At 43.8% G+C, this 19,648-nt stretch overlaps 1 protein-coding gene across 5 annotated transcripts in view; it reads left to right on the forward strand.

Moving 5' to 3' along the window:
- The window catches only part of EDC4 (enhancer of mRNA decapping 4), an 80,967-nt gene that overhangs the window by 44,077 nt on the left and 17,242 nt on the right, over positions 1-19,648 (forward strand). For all 5 annotated transcript variants that reach the window (XM_085878207.1, XM_085878206.1, XM_085878209.1 and 2 more), the window contains 8 exons: positions 5,726-5,881; positions 6,053-6,080; positions 14,066-14,237; positions 14,322-14,477; positions 15,132-15,247; positions 18,577-18,742; positions 18,916-19,102; positions 19,190-19,415. In XM_085878207.1, coding sequence (XP_085734333.1) covers positions 5,726-5,881; positions 6,053-6,080; positions 14,066-14,237; positions 14,322-14,477; positions 15,132-15,247; positions 18,577-18,742; positions 18,916-19,102; positions 19,190-19,415 — 1,207 coding nt within the window. The remainder of the gene's footprint in view (positions 1-5,725; positions 5,882-6,052; positions 6,081-14,065; positions 14,238-14,321; positions 14,478-15,131; positions 15,248-18,576; positions 18,743-18,915; positions 19,103-19,189; positions 19,416-19,648) is intronic.

The raw sequence follows: 19,648 nt of genomic DNA on the forward strand, positions 1-19,648 counted from the left end.
TCCACTGACGCTCAGGACTTTCAGTACAGCGCTAGTCCATCAAGCCTAACAGAGGGTTGACATCTAACGTGGGCAGAGGCATATCCGCCGTGGTGCATTCACGTCAAATTGTACTTTCTCGTTTATAATGGTTTTTGTCTTTTAAAATTCTTCTTAAAAAGACGATACTTGAGTGAAAATTGTGTGATATCGAACCCCTTCTCTGGCTTCCTTTTCTTCATCTTGTTTCAATCTTCGGCCAAAATATCCTTTTGTGCGTTCCTCTTGTCTTCTGTCACTTTGAGTCCTTTTTGCCTTTTTATTTTACCCCCCCCCCCCACCGTCAAAATGCATAAAGCTAGTTGTGTGTAATTACTTTGTAACAAATAGTGAATACTTGTTGTCCATCTCTTTACGCCTCCACTGACGAAGTCGCTGGTGGCATTATGTTTTCGGGTTGTCCGTCCATATGCATGTCTGTCCATGCTAATTTTCTCGGTTTTCTCTGCAACCGCTTTAGCCGATTGCCACAAGATTTTCACCATCGGTGTGATGACTCGTGTAAAATGTTGTACTGATAATTATGATGTCATAGGTCATGTGGTGTGGCAGCCATGTTGGGAAAAAGGGAAAAATTTGGACCTCTATCTCTGAAACCGCTCTGGAAAAAAAAAATAATTAAACTTGGCACGTGTGAAGTACCCCCGTCGGGAAACGAGTATAATTTTTTTTGATGATGTCATAGGTGACTTCGTTGTGACGTCATAATTGCATAATACATCAAACGCTCTAATCAGCATGAAAATATTTGAGGGTCATCGAGGGCTAAAATGTATGGGGAAAAATAATTGATGTCATTGTTCACATGTTTTTCACATGAAAATCTTCAAAAATCTTCTTCTCCGAAACGGCTGAACAGATCGAGGCGAAACGACATGTATGATTGCCTATCCATGAGGAACAAAAAGTTCTCTACCTATGATGTCATAGGTCACATGGTTGACAGCCCTGATTTTTTTTTTTTATTTAATTTTATTTTTTTGAAAACTAAACCTTTAAAAATCATCTTCTTCATAATGGCTTGACAGATCAAGGGGAAACTTCACTCACATGTTCCCCAAATCTTGGGGATACCAGGGTGTTCATGAATAATGAATAGGTCACATGGTCTGGGTGGGAGGAGGGAGGGGGAGGAAGGAGGGGGAAGAGTCCGATGAGGGAGGGGAATTTATCAAGTAATAATATAATGATGATTTCAATCAAACTTGGTACAAGTGATATAATATGATGATGATGTAACAATCTGGGTGGATGCACATCTGCCGACATCACGTCGTCGAAGTGGGCCCTTCTAGTCCTAAATATTACGAGAAGTAGTCGGTGCTGCAAAAAGTGTTTTTGAGGGGTAGTTATCTCGGTACGAAGTGTTTTCTTATTCCAATTCCAAACGATTGTCATTGAAGGTGTGTGCTTGTTATGATTTATTTTATTTTACTGAGTCCTTGAAGCATTGCAGCATATGTGCTCTGAATAAAGGGGCTGTCACATCTTGACGATTTCGCCAACCTGTGCCGATTTATGAAAAATTTGCCTAATACGCTGGCACACGTCGAATACGTTATGGGTAGGTTTTGTATACCTTAAGAGCACGCTGAAAAACACTGCCATAAGTCGTTGTACGCTGGCTTTAATCGTTGAACTTTGTGGTTTTTCTCAAATTTTTGTATGCTTAAAATTTTACGACGTACTCAGCGTTTGGCTCACACGTTCCGCTGCGCTGGCCATAAGGTTTAGGCACGTTATGCGATCGTTGACACGTTATTTATATGTTACTCGTATGTGGAAACACGTTGAGTAACATTTGCGTACCCGAAACTTATTCATAAACTCTAGGTAACGTTTTATAAGCACGCTGCACGAACGTTGTTCACAGCTCACAACGCGCGACTAGAAAGTTTCTCATACATTGAAACACATCAAAGTAATGTTTAGGGAACCTGTGACTTATTTATAACCTATGAGTAACGTGTTTGGGAATTAGCTGTAGAGCATGTCCTACGAACAAATAAGTATGTAGACGTATTTGATGTCTTCAAGACGACCACAGAACTTACTGAACGCGTTTCTAACAAACAGCTGACGTAGAATGACGTATTCACAGCGATTAGGGGAATTGGTATATAAAAAGGGCCTTCGCAGGAGGAACCCGTCTTTTTTTTAGACTTCGTGGTGAGTACATGTCGATGTCATTCCGAGAGGTGGAGGATACGGCAAGGCTGAGAAGACAATACCTACCTATCCTCGAACATCAACATGACCTCATCGAGTTGACACTGCACCAGTTGCGTGCCAATAGAGCCGGGAGAAGAAGATGTGAACGGAGGAGAAGGAACTGGGTCAGACCATGGATCGGGAGGCGATGCCATTACGGCATATATGACCAGCTCATGGTGGAACTCTGGAACGAGGACCATGCTTCCTTCAACAACTTCCTGCGAATGCCCCCAGCGATGTTCGACGAGCTGCTAGCCAGAGTGGGTCCAAGGATAACCAAGCATTATTATTAAATCATTTCAATAGTCCAGTGGAAGCGATTTAACTCGTTCAATGGAAACGATTTCAATTGCCGAGCACCAGCGTCCAAAAACAATAGGCGAGTGACAGCCGTTTATTAAAATAGTTTAGTGGCAGTCAATGGATAGCAAACGTCACGTAATCGTAAAGATGCGTTCCCACGTTATGCATGCGCTAGACTATCGTTGGGCATAGGTTGTGGACGCCTAAAACACGATAAGCAATCGTTGGTATAACTAATCTATAAGTTGTCGAAGCGTTCTGTGTTCATTACTAGTACATTATGCATTTGTCAAAGTCTTTTTTTTAATAATTTCAATAGTAAACAAAGAAATATTTCATCTTCGGAATGAGGAAAAAAATTAGCCCTTTCAGAACATCGAACAATGGTGCAAAGTATTCTCCTATTCGTTGACGCAACGAGGATCCATCATCCCCCACAGCCTCCACATCACGCTCACATACTACTACTGACATAGACATACAGCTATTACCAATGCTGCTACTACTACTACTACTACTATTACTACTGTCATGCACACCTACTACTAGTAATAGTACTGCTACTATTGATACTACCGGCGTTCACATCTACTCACCATGGAGTCTGGAACAATGATGGGTTTTTATTGTGAAGCCCATTTGTATATACCAATTCCCCTAAACGCTGCCAATACACCAGTACACGGTAGATGTAAGTTAGAAACACTTTCAGTAAGTTCTATGGTTTCCGGAAGACGTCAATTTAATTCGTCTACATACAACAATGTGCGTTTTACATACGTTACAAATAGGTTCATAGCATGTTACTCAAAGGTTAGAAACACATTTTACTTAGGTTCAAAACATGCGACTCATAGGTTAAACGCACGTTACTCTTACGTTCATAGCACGCCAGTCATTGGTTCAAGGCCAGTTATACATAGTTTCAATGCACGTTACTCATAGTTTCCAAGCACGTTAAACATAGGCTAAGCTGACGCTACTCATTTGTTCAAAGCACGTTACTCATTGATTAGAAATTTGGTTTCAAGTATGTTGGCCATTACCTTGACGTGCTTCGACTTGTGAGTAACCTACAAGTAACATGTGTTCGCCGTGTTTAAACGATCGCGGAACGTGCTCGGAACAGATGCCAACGCATGCGAAACGTGTGAGCCTTACGTTGAGTACGTCTTAAAATTTTCAGCATGCTTGAAATTTCACAACGTACAAAACGGACTAGGTAATATGCCAGCGTACTTCAATGATTTCCAGCATACTCTAAATGTATACACAACTTACAGATAGCGTATTTGACGTGTGCCTAGCATTGTAAACACATTTTTCATAGAATGGCATACACTGGCAAAATCGTCAAGGTGTGACTGCGATGTTGACACTTCAAATTCTCAGGCAGTTTTGATTTCAATCGGCGTCCGACAAGTTCTTAACTGGCTACGCCACGAGTTCGCCGGCGATATGTATAGCGCGCAAAGGGTAAGTTAAACTCTCGTTTGTCATAGGTTTTGAACGCCGACCACAAGGTCAGCATGCATTGGTAAAAGTTATGTATAACACAACGAAACGTTCTGTGCCCGTTACTAATATGTTATGCGAACGACCAACACGTTATAAATACGCGAAAAACTTAAAAAAAAAAAAATCAAAATTTCAGCGTGCGCCAACGTTTTACATAGATTTTTATACGTTGCCATTGCTGGCTAAATCGTCAAGGTGTGACAGGGCCCTAATCGATGGTGTAGTTTGTTATGTTTGAGTGAGGTTACTTTGGCACTTGTTTAGAGGTGTAAAAATGGAATAACCTTGTCCTATTGAACATGTTAGGTTTCATCACATCATGAGCAGGAGTGCCCAGCGTTGCTTGGCAACGCAGGGTCCCTGCACCCATCCCTTCCCCTTCCTCATCCCACCTCTCCCTCCTCTCACCGCTGCCTCCTCCCGCCTGCCTCCCCTGATTAGTGGAGGTCGGCTTTGGGGCTTCGCACTCTCTGGGGATGTGTACAGTGCAAAAATGCAAGTTATCTCCACAGCTGTCTTGTAATACCTTCTGCCACCACCACCAGGTGGCACTACATGATACACATTTACATAGAGAATTTTTGTCGACCTTCCCCCCCAAACCCCCACAACGAGATATGAAACAAAGTTTGGTGGCAATTGGTCCAGTGGTTTTGGTGTGATTGGTGACACACACACACACACACACACACACACACACACACACACACACACACACACACACACACACACACACACACACACACACACACACACACACACACACACACACACACACACACACACACACACACACACACACACACACACACACACACACACACACACACATACACACATACACACATACACACACACACACACACACTCAAAAAATGACATTTATTTATTAGATTGCAGCTTAAAAAACAAAAAGTTTGTCATGCTGTGCTTCGACACGCATGAATGTGTTTTGACTCGTTTTTGTCCTGTTTTTTTTTTTTTTAATCTTTATCACTGGGCTCCTTTAGGATAAAGTTGTAACATTTTCAAACATTTGAGAGGCTCAATATCACATGAACCTTACAACGACAAAAATTTAATTGCAGAAACTTAATTTTATTCAACAAATGTCACAAGTATTTTTTTTTTATTTGTGTTTGTGCTTTTAAAATGTATTTCTGAGAGCATAAAGGATGCTAAGTACAGTACACGGCTCACGATGGCACGGCAGTCTGGGGTTAATCGGGTTGAAGTTGCAAGGAAATGAAATTTTGAAAACCAATTGCTTGTACTGAGAGAGTAACAGAAATAATTACACAGGGTGGATGCGAAAGGCTGCTGTTTATTATTTTTGTGGTGGTGTCTTTGGTTCTCATGGCTTTTGTGATCTTCATCTCTTGTTTTATGTTTACTTTGTTTGTTGGTTTCTTCTCAACACTGTTTCTGACGTTTGCTTCGTTGTTCAGAAGGTAACTTTTTGTTAAGATTTAAGCCTTAAGATTTGTTGACGTTTTGTTCATGACATCCGCCATTAGTTTTGAAGTGTAATTCACCATTCATGTAACTGATTTACTTTGCTTTGATATTAATGTTTTGTGTTTTTGTTGTTCTTGTTTTGTTTGTTTTTTCCCTCCTCCTGCTTCACCAAAATGACTTTGGTCGGACTCAGTGATCTGGATGAAGAGGTTGCGTATCTGTCATCCCCAGCGGATGCAACCCCCATCGTGCATCGCCTACCAGCGCAGCCTGGGCATCGGGAAACGAAGGGTCGGCCCTCTCCTCGTGGCTCACCAAGGGCACACCGGAGTGGTCAACACGAAGAAGGGTGAGTTTGCACCCCTGTTGGTGATTTGTGAGAGGATTTCTGGGCTTGTTATGATTATTTTTAATGACATTTTTTTTATTGACAAAAGTAATGAGAGGAAATTGTTGAGGGATTTGTTGTGTTTTAAATTTTTTTTTTAATCTTTGCACTAACCTGTTGCTGTTGTTGCAGCGATAAGGGAAGCAAAGTCATTGATCAGGTGAGAGAACCTCATTGAAAGATTGTCCTTGTGTAATAATGACAGCAGGCATTTTACTGTTGTAATTTTTTTTAATACGAGTGTAGTTGAGGTTAATCTACAGTGTGATATACACTACCGGCCGACAGTTTTAGAACACCCCCATTTTTCCAGTTTTTACTGAAATTTAAGCAGTTTAATATTTCAATGTTCTCTGAAATTAATGCATAGAACAAATAAACAATTGCAGATAAAAAAGAAATCATGGAATAGTTTTGTTGAACAAAATTTAATCTAAATTTTTGACTCATCAAAGTAGCCACCTTTTCCAGATATAACAGCCGAACATACTCGTGGCATTCTTTCTCCAATGGAAATCAAATATTGTTCGGAAAGTTCTTCCCAACACTTGCAGAAGTTCCCACAAATGTGTTGCACTTGTGGGGTGCTTTACTTTCACCCTTCTGTCAAGTTCATCCCAAACCAGCTCGATGGGGTTTAAGTCTGGAGACTGTGCTGGCCATTCCATGATTTGAAGCCTACCGTCTTGTTCTTTTCTTCTAAGGTAGTCCTGACATAACCTGGAGGTATATTTTGGGTCGTTATCTTGCTGTAGGATGAACCCCTGACCAACTAGGCGTAGACCAGAGGGTATTGCATGGTGCTGCAAAATGCTGTGGAAGCCCTTTTGGTTCAGGGTTCCAGTCACTCTGTGCAAGTTGCCGACTCTGGATCCAGCAAAAGAGCCCCAGCTCATCACGCTTCCTCCTCCATGTTTGATAGTTGGTGTCGCACACTGGAACCATCCTTTCACCTACTTGACAGCGTACAAAAACCCTGCTTGATGAACTGAACATTTCAAATTTTGATTCATCGGTCCATAAAATCTTCTTCCAGTTTTCAGTAGTCCATTGGCGGTGCTTCATGGCCCAGGAAAGTCTCTTTTTCTTATTTGCCATCTTAGCAATGGCTTTCTTACTGCCACTCGACCGGTTAAACCTGCAGCTCAAAGTCTTCTCTTCACAGTTGAAACTGAGACTTCCTTACTTCGACCAGTGTTAAGCTGTGCTTGAAGCTGCTGTTCTTTGAGCCACCAATCACGCAAGCTGTTGACTCTCTGAAACTTGTTTTCTGATCGTGTTGTGGCTTTGGTTCTGCCAGACCTCTACCTGTCAGAGTTTCTTCCAGTTTCCAAGTGCCTTTTGATGGTGTAGGAAACTGTACTCACTGACACCTTGGCTTCTTTGCAATTTCTCTGAAGGAAAGACCGACACTATTAAGGGTTATAATGGTCTGTCTGTTTTCCTTTGTTAATTGTCTTTTTCTCACCATTATGATAGCAATATTCTACTTCCTGCAGTGCAAGATTGTCCAAAGAATGCTTCAGAGGGTGTCGCAACGCAGTCTGTTCCAACACTGCTTTTATACAGACAGAGGGTTTGTAAGTAATCAACAACAGTTGGGACACCTGTAGGAATTGTTTGCATCAACTTTCAAGGCTTAATTTACTTCCATTGCTGCAGAACAGCTTCAGTTGCTAACCCATTACTTGTTCCCTGAAAAGGTCCTTTTTTTAACAACTCTGAAATTTACATTATTTTTCAGTTTTTGGTAACCTAAAGTCTTTTTTTTAAACCTCTGGCAGTTTACCACTTAGCTTTGTACCATTTCATGTTATTCACTGGACTTGAACTGCTTAAATTTCAGTAAAAACTGGAAAATGGGGCTGTTCTAAAACGTGTGTGTGTGTGTGTGTGTGTGTGTGTGTGTGTGTGTGTGTGTGTGTGTGTGTGTGTGTGTGTGTGTGTGTGTGTGTGTGTGTGTGTGTGTGTGTGTGTGTGTGTGTGTGTGTGTGTGTGTGTGTGTGTGTGTGTGTGTGTGTGTGTGTGTGTGTGTGTGTGTGTGTGTGTGTGTGTGTGTGTGTGTACGTACGTACGTACAATCATACATACATACATGTTGCATATATTATACATAAATATATATATATATATATATATATATATATATATATTGTTGGGGGTCCGTGGTGAGAACCACCACCAGGTGGGGAAAGCTACGTCGCCTCCACCAGACTCCCCGGAATTGTAGGCCGGCGCTCCGGAAAATTCCGTGACGCGGCGGGTCGTTGAACCGACCGTGGTCGCCAATATTTCAACCGCGTAGCGTAGGGTCTATTTGTCTATAACCAAGTTACCTAATTAACTACGCAATTTTGACTACCGGGGAAACCACGCCCTCGGTACGTATTGCTCAAACTGGGTCACTCTCCCGACAGCGGTAGAGTTCCAACTACCAACTCCGGTTCGGGTGCGGCCGAGCGGAAACTGCCAAAGCCGTGCCGGCTTGGATGAACGGATTATCGGGTATAAAACCCCGTCTAAACTCAGATCCAAACCATGCTGGACCAATGCAAGAAGGGATGGAAACGGACTGGGAACATTTCTGTGATGATTTATTTGCAGTAAATGAAGACATAAAGCAAGACTTGACACGAATATGCAAGGAATATTTACAATGATCCAAAAACACTTATTCAGTTCTACTTATAAGACGGGCCCACACGCAGACACACACACACACAAATGAAAATAACCCCAGAGTTCTTTATTGGACCCTCACAGCCGAGGAGAGAGACGAGCTGGGGGTCAGAGTCCAGCTGGGTATGACTGTCGGAGGAAGGGGGTGCTCCATTGTGCGGCACCTGACAATGGTCGGTTGTTTGGTCCCCAGTCACACGTGTGGCACTCGTGGTTCATGGCGGAGCTCGGCAGCTTATGTGGTTCGGCAGACTTCAGTTGGTGAATAGCGGGGTCCACGGAGGAGGGTCAGGGTTGCTCTTTCCTATTCTTGTAGAGGGCCAGCAGGGACACGTTTGCCACCTTCATGACCTTCTGCTCAACCCTTCGCTTCAAAAGAACTGCACGCTCAACAACAACCCTCAGAGCCCTAGCTAAAACCTTGTCAGAAACCCGTGGAGAACTTCCTCCAAGACCCTTCTTCCTCACTCGACTCTCAACCACCACGACCCTGTCAAAAACCTCAGAACAACCTTCGGAACAACCCCCTGCCTCAGAGAGTGCTCGGGAATTTATGGACCTCCCTCAACGGGGCAGGGCTCGCTCGAACAGGGCCGGTAAGTTGTCAGTGGGATCGGCGCGGCTCTGGTAACTCCGCTCGGTTACGCCGGATCCGAGTCGGTACCTGCGACTCGGTCCGGACAGAGTCGGCCAAGGGTGTGGTTTCCCCGGTAGCTAGACTGCGTGAGTACTTAGGTAAATTGAAATAGACAAGTGGACCCTACCTCACGCCATCAAAATATTGGCGACCACAGTCCTTTAAGTGACCCGTCGGCTCCGGAGTTATCCGGGGTGATGACCTATAAATTCCGGGTGTTCGGTGGGAGACGGCTCTACTGCTCCACCTCGTGGTCGTTTATCGCCACCGAACCCCGGCCCACAACAATATCTCTTGGAGCACAGTCAAGAAATCATTAAGAAAGGGAAGGCGTATGGTACCACCAAGACCCTGCCTAAAGCAGGCTGTCCCTCCAAATTGGATGACCAAGCAAGAAGGAGACTGATCAGAGAGGCCACAAAGAGGCCAATGGCAACTTTGAAACAACTACAGGCCTTTTATGGCAATAACTGGTCACTGTGTGCATGTGACAACAATATCCCAAGTACTCCACAAGTCTGGCCTGTATGGATGGGTGGCAAGAAGGAAGCAATTACGCATAAAACGCTCACCTTGAGTCCCGTTTGAGGTGTGCAAAAACGATTCCGGAGACTCTGAAGCCACGTGGCAAAATGTTTTGTGGTCTGACGGAACCAGGATGGAACTTTTTTTGGCCTAAATGCAAAACGTTAGTTTGGCACAAACCCAACACAGCACGTCACCCAAAGAACACCATCACTACTTTGATGCACGGTGGTGGCAGCATATGTTTCTCAGCAGGGACTGGGGCACTTTTCGAGATAGAAGGGAAAATGGATGGAGCAAAATATGGAAAAATCCTCGAGGAAAACTTGCTGCCTTCTGCGAGAAAGCTGAAATTGAGACGGAGGTTCACCTTTCAGCATGACAACGACCTGAAATACACAGCCAAAGCTACACTGGAGTGGCTAAGGAACAGAAAGATAAATGCCCTTGAGTGGCCTAATCATAGCCTGGACCTAAATCCAAAAGAAAATCTGTGGCATGACTTGAAGATTACTGTCCATCAACACTCTCCACCCAACTTGACTGAGCTTGAACAGTTTTGTGTCGAAGAATGGGAAAATATTACCCAATCAAGGTGTGCAAAGTTGGAAGAGACCTATCCCAACAGACTCAAAGCTGTAATTGCTGTCAAAGGTGCTTCCACCAAGTATTAACTCAGGGGGGTGGACACTTATCCAATCAAGATATTCCAGTTTTGTATTTTAAATGAATTTTCTGAAATTTTTGGAATTTGTTTTTCACTTGGAAGTTGTGGGTTACGATGTGTAAATAAAGCTGGGAAAAGTCTGATTTGTTGCAATTTAAGTCCAGGTGAAAAGGCAACAAAGGGGGTTGTAGACTTTGTATCGGCACTGTCATCAGTTATGTGGTTCGGCAGACTTTTTTATTTTTTTTTTTTAAACACAAAAACCTTCAAAAATCTCTGAAATCTCACTTCAACCCTTATAAGGGGAAGAGGAGGACAACAAACAATATAGCTGTCATACCATGTGACCAATGATGTCATAAATTTTAAATGTCATACATTTATAAATGCGTGCATGTGTGCGTCCTCCATCACCATAAAACCGAGCAGCCTAAAACTTTGCATGCATATTAAGGGAACTCCAAGGGGAGTGTATGAATGAAGATTAGGAGTTTGGGTTCATAAAAACACCACTTTTAAAGATAATTAACGGCTTTATTTAATTATATCCTTTATCAGGCAATCCTCGGCCACCTCGCTCTTTGGGGTATTAAGGCGTATCCTGGGTCATTTCCGCCCATGCCATGACCTAGAGAATCTCTTAAACAAAGAACATTTACAAAATTTAAGCTCCAGACTTGAACTTGGCAGCAATTCCAATGCCAAAAAATGTTAATTTGCCTAATATGGACATTGCTTGGGTGTTTCCGGGTGCATGGTTTTTATCAATGGCAATTGGTAATTGCTTGGCAAGCCAGGCGTTCTGTTGGAGTGCTTGCTTGAGTGCTTAAGCCACTTACTGAGCACCTTACTGAGTCAAAGGGCGAAGGAGTTCCTTGTGAGCCAATGGCAATCCATACTGAGTGCCCAAATGTGTCTGCGGACATCCTCCTGGGTTACCTATTTTTTTAGGAGGTAGGTGGCAGGATTTGTATTCCGACCACCGTCAAACCCTTCACTCCACAAAACACAAAAATGCAAAGAAATCTGAAAATCCACTCGGTGGGAGTACTTCCTGTGCAGTTGCCTTCTGCAGGGAAGCTGACTGGTTGACGGTTTTGGGGCAAAGCCTTCAGGACCCCCACTCTTTGATGATGGGAGGGAAACCACGGGGTAACCTTCCTGAGTCAGATTGCGGTCGTGTGTGTCACTGTAGTGTGAAGGTGTCGTCCACCAGACGGCGGTCTCCTTGGGTTAACCTGAGGCAGTCCCTTCGGGTGGCTGTCTGGAATGTCCTATCCCTAAGAGAGGATGATCACCTGTCTGTGTTATCATCTGCACTCAAGTGTTTGAACATCAATTTCAGCACTCTGAGGTTCGGACACTGGATCGTGGTGAGATCATGGCGGGTGGTTACACCTACTATTGGTCTGGTCGCTCTGATTGTTACCATGCCCAAGGAGTTGCTGTCGCTGTGTCCAATAAGCTGACTCCAATGATAATTGAGGTAACACTGCACAACGAGCATATTATGAGATTAAGGATTCGTCACTCCTTAGGTGTCATTTCCCTGGTCTCTGTTTATGCTCCGACTGAGGCGAGTGATCTCACCGTGAAGGATGCATTCCACGCCACACTCGAGTCTGTGGTTGATCAGTGCCCTAGGTGAGATACACTTCTAATTTTGGGGGATTTTAATGCATCGACTGGAACTGATAGGGATGGTTGTGAGACGTGTGTTGGTCCACATGGCGCTGGATCTGTGAACCAGAATAACAGGAAGTTCCTTGACTTTGCAAGAAGTCATGGACTTAGGGTGGCTGGTTCATGGTTTCAGCACCAACAGGCTCATCGCTGGACTTGATATTCCAATGCTGGTGGTGTGACAAAGGAGATTGACCATGTGCTCAATGATGATCGATGGAGGATGATCCAGAATTGCAGGGTCTACCGAAGTGCTCAGCTCCTCAATACCTACCACAGGCTTGTAGCAACTCTGAAGTTGCAGTTTAAATCCAGGAGAATGGTACCATCCTAGCCGAGGCTGGATGTTGTCAAGCTCAAGGACAAGAAGGTAGCTGAGGAGTTTGTGAACAGGCTGAGTGGGGATTTGGGTGCTTTGGGGAATCCTGAAGAGTTGTGGAGTGCCTTCAAGACCACCATCCTTGATGTTGCCGTTTGATGTCTTGGAATTCACGATGGGGCGAAAAATAATTTTGTGTCTCGGGACTCTGGATACCATTGACCAGAGTCACAGGGTCAGGCTTCATGGCGGAGCTGAGCTGTTCAGAGAGTTATGGCGTAACACTGTGTGCGCTGAGAGTGGACAAGGAGGCCGATGTGCGAGGTATCTGTGAGGGGGTGGAGTATCAAGTGTCAAGTGATTCTCGTCCTTCTTTCAGGGGAGTTTGCACATTGCGTTCCTCCAAGCCCATCCCTTGGTGTACTGCAGTTAGGGCAGAGGGTGGTGGGCTCTTGACAGAGGAGTCTGAAGTGAAGGCCTAATGGGCCGGTTACTTTGAGCGGCTGTGCCAGGCTGATCCAACATTTGTGGAGTTGGGTGTCAAGTGTGTTGCTACCCCTATTGCTGACCCTCCAATCAACTGTGATCCACATTCGTTTGTGGAAACACAGGCTGTGGTGAACCGGTTGAAATGGGGTAAATCTCCTGGGATCTGTGGCATCCATGCTGAACTTCTCAAGGCTGGTGGAAATGCTGTACTCATGTCATTGCATGTAGTTCTGTGTTCTGCCTGGAACACAGGCATCATCCCAACTGACTGCAAGATGGGCTTTCTTCCTCTCTGGAAAGGGAAGGGTGATCGCCAAGACTGCAACGACTACCGAGGGGTGATGCTGCTCTCAGTGCTGGACAAGGTCTTTGGTCGGATAATTCTTGTTGGTGTTCGCCACCATCTGCTTGAGCACCAGCGTCCAGAGCAGTCAGGCTTTACACCAAAGAGGTCAACGATTGACCGTATCCTTGCTCTTCGTGTCCTCACCGAACGCAGACGAGAATTTCGGCAGGGGCTGCTTGCAGCCTATGTTGATCTCTGTAAAGCGTTCAATTCAGTGAATCAGGATGCTCTCTGGAGGATTCTTGGTCTTCGTGGGGTGCCACCAAAACTGATCGATTTGTTGTCTGAACTGTACTCTGGTATTGAGAGTGCTGTGAAATGTGGTGGTACCATCACTGACTTATTTGTATTTACGACTGGAGTTTGTCAGGGATGTGTACTGGCCCCCACGCTTTTCAGCACTTGTATGGACTGGATTCTGGGGAAGATGTCTGAGAGATCAAGCTGTGGTGCATTGTTTGGGAATGTCAAGATCTCTGACCTTGATTTCGCAGATGATGCAGTCGTCTTTGTCGGAAATAGACTCTGGATATCCTTTTGGCGGCCCTCGTGCTGAACGAGGAGTCTGAGCCGCTGGGATTACGGGTTTCCTGGGTCAAAACTAAAATCCAGGCTTTCAATGACATCTTGGATGCTGCTCTCTTTTGTCTGTACCTGTTTGTGGTGAGGATGTTGAAGTCTTAGAGAGATTCACTTACCTTGGCAGTGATTTCTTAGTTTAATTAAAAACAAAGTGGGGGCATGAGCTGTACCAAGCACCAATGATGTATCCTTGCTTGAACTAATGATCCCTTTTCTAGGAGGCACTACGAATAGCATTGGTGGACCTGCAGAGACAACAAGAGGAGCTGCGTGTGGACTTGCGTGGGCGGCGTGAGGCAGAAGAGCGTGGGGAGAACCGGTTCGATGCTCTTCAGAATGCACTCATGGTGCACATCAACAGCACTGTGTCCGATAGCTCCCAAAGACAACGTATCCTGTGAACCTTACTCTTTTGTGGAGAGTGAATAAGTTGTCGAGGTAAATTTTCTGTCATGACCTTAACAGTTGATGCAGGTGATTGGCTGGAGCAGCGATTGGCAGAGATTTCTGATCGTGTGAGCCAATCCAGGGAACAATTGGCACAGAATTTGGGTCAGACGTTGGTGTCTGCTCTTGGAGTTCGAATAGATCGTGTTGTGCGAGAGGAAATGAAGAAAACTGTTGCACCTGGTATGCATTGCTTTATCAGATAGCACATGTTTAATGGAATATGAACTGAAGAATGTGGTTTGCAGTTTATGCTGAAGACTAAAATGCAACTTTGTAAAAGTTGCACAGTAATTGTTCTTTAAAAAAATATATATATATTGATTCAACAAGATTTGGGTTGAAAGGTGTTGTGCTCATCATATTCTGAAGCTGGTATTTGTCTCTACTGGTCATTCTTTTCCCTCTAGTTACTTGGATTGATCAATTACGTGTTGCATTTGCTTGATTTGGTGAAGTTACCTCTGTTACCGAAGGTGGACAGAGGTTATGTTTTCACCCCTGTATGTCTGTTTGTTTGTGAACAGGATATCTCAAAAAGTCATGGACTGATTCGGACGAAACTTTGTGGACATGTTACGTGTGTGACAAGGATGAATTTATTCGAGTTTGGTGTGAAGCTGGATCCAGAATTTTTTTTTAATCTTAAAGTGATTCTTGACCAATGAGAGATGGAGCCAAAAACGATATATAGCATGATATTTCACAAAGTTGTCGACGACTTGTTACAAGACTTGTTTGATAGGTGATTTGATAGCTGATTTGATCCTGATTTGGATTGCCGTCATCGTGTGATCTAATTTGGTCTTTTATTGTATTTTTTTTCTTATGTTGCAGGTCTGTCTCGGGCACTTGAGCCTGTGACGTCACAGTTGAGTAGCAGCCTCACTTCAAAACTTTCTTCAATGGAAGGCACATTGAAGGAGACTGTTACAAGAGTTGTGAAGGCAAAGGTGAGGATCACATGGGAATACCAGAAGAAATGGTGGAGATGGCTTACTTACGGAGCAACAATCTTGTTATATACACATTGGATCCAGACAATACTTAGCTCAACAAGGACAAATGTGGCCTAGAGCAGCGTCCTAAAGGTTTTGTCGGCTACAAAAAAAAAAAACAACAACAACTTCCGATTATTTTGTCAAGTGCCTTGATTAAGCCAATAGCGAGACCCGTCATAGTGTATTTACGTATTTACGAAATATAGTGCATTTACGAAATTACAATACATTAAATGGAATAATCTTTAAATAGTAACGTGAACTTTTCAAAACTTTAAAGCAAATGTCCGAATATATTTAAAAGTTCATGATAGACGCTCTCAAAAGGAACCCTCAATACGAGGATGTGTACAGGTGCGCTTAGTATTTAAGGAGATCCGGATCGTGTATTTAAAAGAGCTGAGTCCTAATATAAAGGTTTTGTCTTCACAAGAAGAACAAGAACAAGAAGAAGAAGAACAACAACACTGAGCTCTCTACGTGAGACGCTGCTAAAAATAGTGAAACGTGGATAGGAAGGAGCGGTAACGTACCCATTGCGTATTTATGTTAATATAAATACTGGCATGTCTGCATGCGTACATTGTGAATTTAATTACATATTTTTAACACAAATTCAAAACTGAATCAGACCACAAACCTGCAGTTTCACAGTACTTTGACTGAATTTGGCAAATTGTATGGAATGTCGTCACAATCGCTCGGGCACAGAGAAGAGTCAGGTAAAAAAAATTTGCTCTGTCTGCCTGTCTGGCAGTCAAACAAAATTGAAAATCATTCCAAACAGGAAACTTACTCTTTATCTGGACATCACGAAGGACACAAACGACAGGCATGAAGAGCTGATGTAACGTGTTAAATAAGGTGGTGTAAAATACGATGCATCAATGGTGTTAAACTTCCAGAATTTTTTTTTTTCTACAGCCTTTAAACCTTTTTATTTTAATTGAATCATAAACTTTAACACTGGAGAACACAAATCGCCTTGTTGGCACTTCTAAAATCCACCCGTTTAGCAGTACTTGGACAAAATATTACCCCATTTTACGCCATCTCGACCAATCAAACTTGTCACTCGCGCTCTCAGTGTTGGGGAATATCGAGATTGACAAAATGGCGGCCCATAAGAAATATAGATCGTGCTCGGAAACACAAAGCAAGAGTTGAAAAACCCGTCCTATGTCCTTTTTCTCAAAACGGTACGGGTAAGGTGTTTGATGAACTCTAGTTTTATGTGTTATTGCGTTGATTGTGGTGCTCTAGGGTGGGGGGGGGGGGTGAATTAAAATCCTTTGGGTGAACAAATACAAAATTTACTCATGATTAATGGGAATGTTGATTTTAAAGGGAAACCAAAATGCAATTGTTTTTTTTTTCACAAAACTATTGAGAATCATTCATCGTTATCTAATTTAAAGGGGGGGGGAGGTGGGGGAGATTGAATATATATATATATTTTTTGTTCATTCATGGTGTCTCACAAAGCCCTGGAGTGTTGCTTTTCGAATTTGTCAGGGATGTTGCACTATGAACTCATCTTGATCTGAACGGCAGCTTACATAGAGAAATAGTGCATTTTCAGCTCGGATTCCGATATCGATTCCACCGTCATGAGTAACTCTGAAGGTTCTCAGTATGTTGAAACTGATCAGTGGATTTTGAAGAAACGGTTGGAGACAATTAGTAATGGAAATGCTTTCGGAGAATTGTGGAGCCATATCATTTCAAGCCTTGTGCGAGCGATTCAGAGTGAGGCGGCGGAAGTGAAGATGAGGTGTTAGAAAAGATGTCGCATGTTAACTCCAGATCGGTAGGTTTTGCTTTTTGTTCGATTCACGGTTTATAAGGGAAGGATTTTGTATTGACAAATCGGTTTAAATATTACTCGAGCAGAAATACCCGTCATCGTGTGAAAGCATGGACACCGCCCAATGCACTGGGACACCGTTGACAAAATTGGTGAGGAATGCTTTGTCCCACCATTGCAGGCTGAACAGGTGTCTCGTATATTTCAGGATCATCCTGTTTCATGCTTTCCCCAAACGGCATTTGTGTTCTTGCTGTGTCCCACCATCTTGTCCGTATTGTTGGGGTGATTGTTGATGGAGGATGGTTGATGGGGGGGATTGTTGGGGTGTGGTTGATTGTGGGGTGATGGTGGTGGGGATTGTGGAGGGGGGACCCTGGGCGTTTTGGCATCCTTGGTCAAGTCCTCTCGGAGTAGTAGATGATGATGACGATGCATGCATATTTTCTCTCCACTATAAATAGATGGTGGTTCATTTGACTTGTAGAAATTTGTGTTGCAAATAGATAATTATTTTCAGGTGCTCTTGTGCTAACTGTCTGGCAATGGCAACAGGTGTTTGATTCACCACTCAAATTGCCCTCCTCCTTCTCCTTTGTATGCAGCACAAGGCTGTGGTAGCATCATTGACTGAGGGCACAGCCATGCCACTGATGCAGTTCCCCGATTACTAGTACACTGGAGCTCATTTTATTGACCTCGGAAGGATGACAGGCTGAGTCATTCCCAGCTGGAGTACATTCAACGGCCGACGGGCTCAAACTCAGAACCATAAGATCCCAAGCCAGCCACCCGAACCGCTAAGCCAACACCAGGCTTGCTCAAATTGCCCATGTTGGACATATGCCGGTAGCTCGGTCGGAGATGGTGGTAGTTTCAAGCGACAGCTGTTTCTTCTACTTAATTGTGGGGATAGCCTCCTCTCTCAGTCGTGGTGGATAACCACAAGATCTAGCCATCTATGTTGTTTCACAACAGTGCTCTGGAAAACGTTCCGAGAACAAAAGCAAATATTTCGTCGGCCCGATCCACACTCGGGTATTTTGGACAAACCTTGTCCAATTACTGGTAAACTTGGGGTCTTTTTGACATTGGTGTAGCATGAAACCATCTCGGTTTGTTTTATTATACGAGCACCAAGGATGCATCGACTCAGTACATTCGTGGTGAATTGGAAACTATTTGCTGTTTGAGTTAAATCGTAGCGCGACGTAACCCGGAGACAGTGCAGATCTGGTACTCGACTCCCGGGTGCGACATCACGGCTACTTGGAAGAAGAAGAGATTTCGACCCTTGAATCGCAAATTTACCGACTTTATAATTCGCAAATCGGAAAAAGTCATCGTATCTATTATGTATGGTATCAACGGATAGATTAGTGTTGAGGTTGTCTGAGCGTTTTGGTTCCCCTTTTGAAGAAACAAACTTGTTGCGTTTTAAAGGATTATTTTTGCCATCTTGTGTCACCTGTAGGGTACGGGTGAAGCGATAGGAAAGGCTGCGGGGGAAGCGCTCCAAGTTCCTCTCACGGCTGTTTATACAGAGGCAATATCTTCCACTCTCATCCCAGCTGTGGAACGAAGCTGTCAAATAATGTTCCAGCAGTTGGACGCCACTTTTCAACAAGGGACGGCTGATTGTGAGTCCTGATGATGATCGATGGCCGAGTTAAAAATGGCTGTCCTTGTGTTTGCTTAGTGGACCTTCGAGGTGATGCTCATTGGATTTTTTTTTTTGACTTGCGCATGATGATTGTGACTGGTATGTACTATTTTGAGGGAGAAAACTGTGATGAAAATGACTAACTTTCAGATAAGCAGCAGTTGGAAAGTGTGCTCCTTCACCGACGTCAGAAAGAGGAGGACTCTCTAGAGGGTACCGTTGCACAGATCGCAAAGGCAACGGCTGGTCTTCAGGTGACGACAGGACAGCTTGCATCAAACCTCGTCACTGCACTGCAGGCTGAAGTCCAGACTCAAATGAGGGATATCTTGGCAAGGTAAAGGGAGTGGATATTGTCATCTTTGTTTTTGGTGTATTGTTCGCTTTGCCTCTAATATAATTTTTGTTCAAACTCAATCTGAAGTCTACAGGAGACGGTTTGTTGCAAGGTACGCTCTGCAGTGCGAGAGCAACTTGAAGAAGGTTTGAAGGAACAGCAGCAGTTTGTTGCCAACTCGATTGTTCATGCTGTCCGCTCTGCGGCAAATACGCCCGTCCCCGGCTCGCAGCCTGTTCAAGACTTTCAAGTGCAGCAGGCTCAGCTGTTGCAGCTCTTGCACCAGGGTCGGATCAATCAGGCATTCCAGCAGGTAACAATCGTGCTTTGAGTTTTTGTTTTGCTTCCATTGTGAAATACGGTATAAATGGAACGTCTGTTGGTTTCGGAGTCGGGGTTCCTTGTGACGTACTTGAGGCGAATCCATTTGACGTATAAGAATTATTTTTGTTGTTGATTCACGTTGTTATTTTGAATCGGTAGCATGCTGTCATGGTCTATCCTTAATGCTGCTTCGGCAGCTTGGATCTGGTGTTGTCTGATGTT

The sequence above is a fragment of the Eptatretus burgeri genome, chromosome 4, assembly GCF_056783735.1.
Source record: "Eptatretus burgeri isolate ZD-2024b chromosome 4, Ebu_testis_v1, whole genome shotgun sequence".
NCBI lineage: Eukaryota > Metazoa > Chordata > Myxini > Myxiniformes > Myxinidae > Eptatretus > Eptatretus burgeri.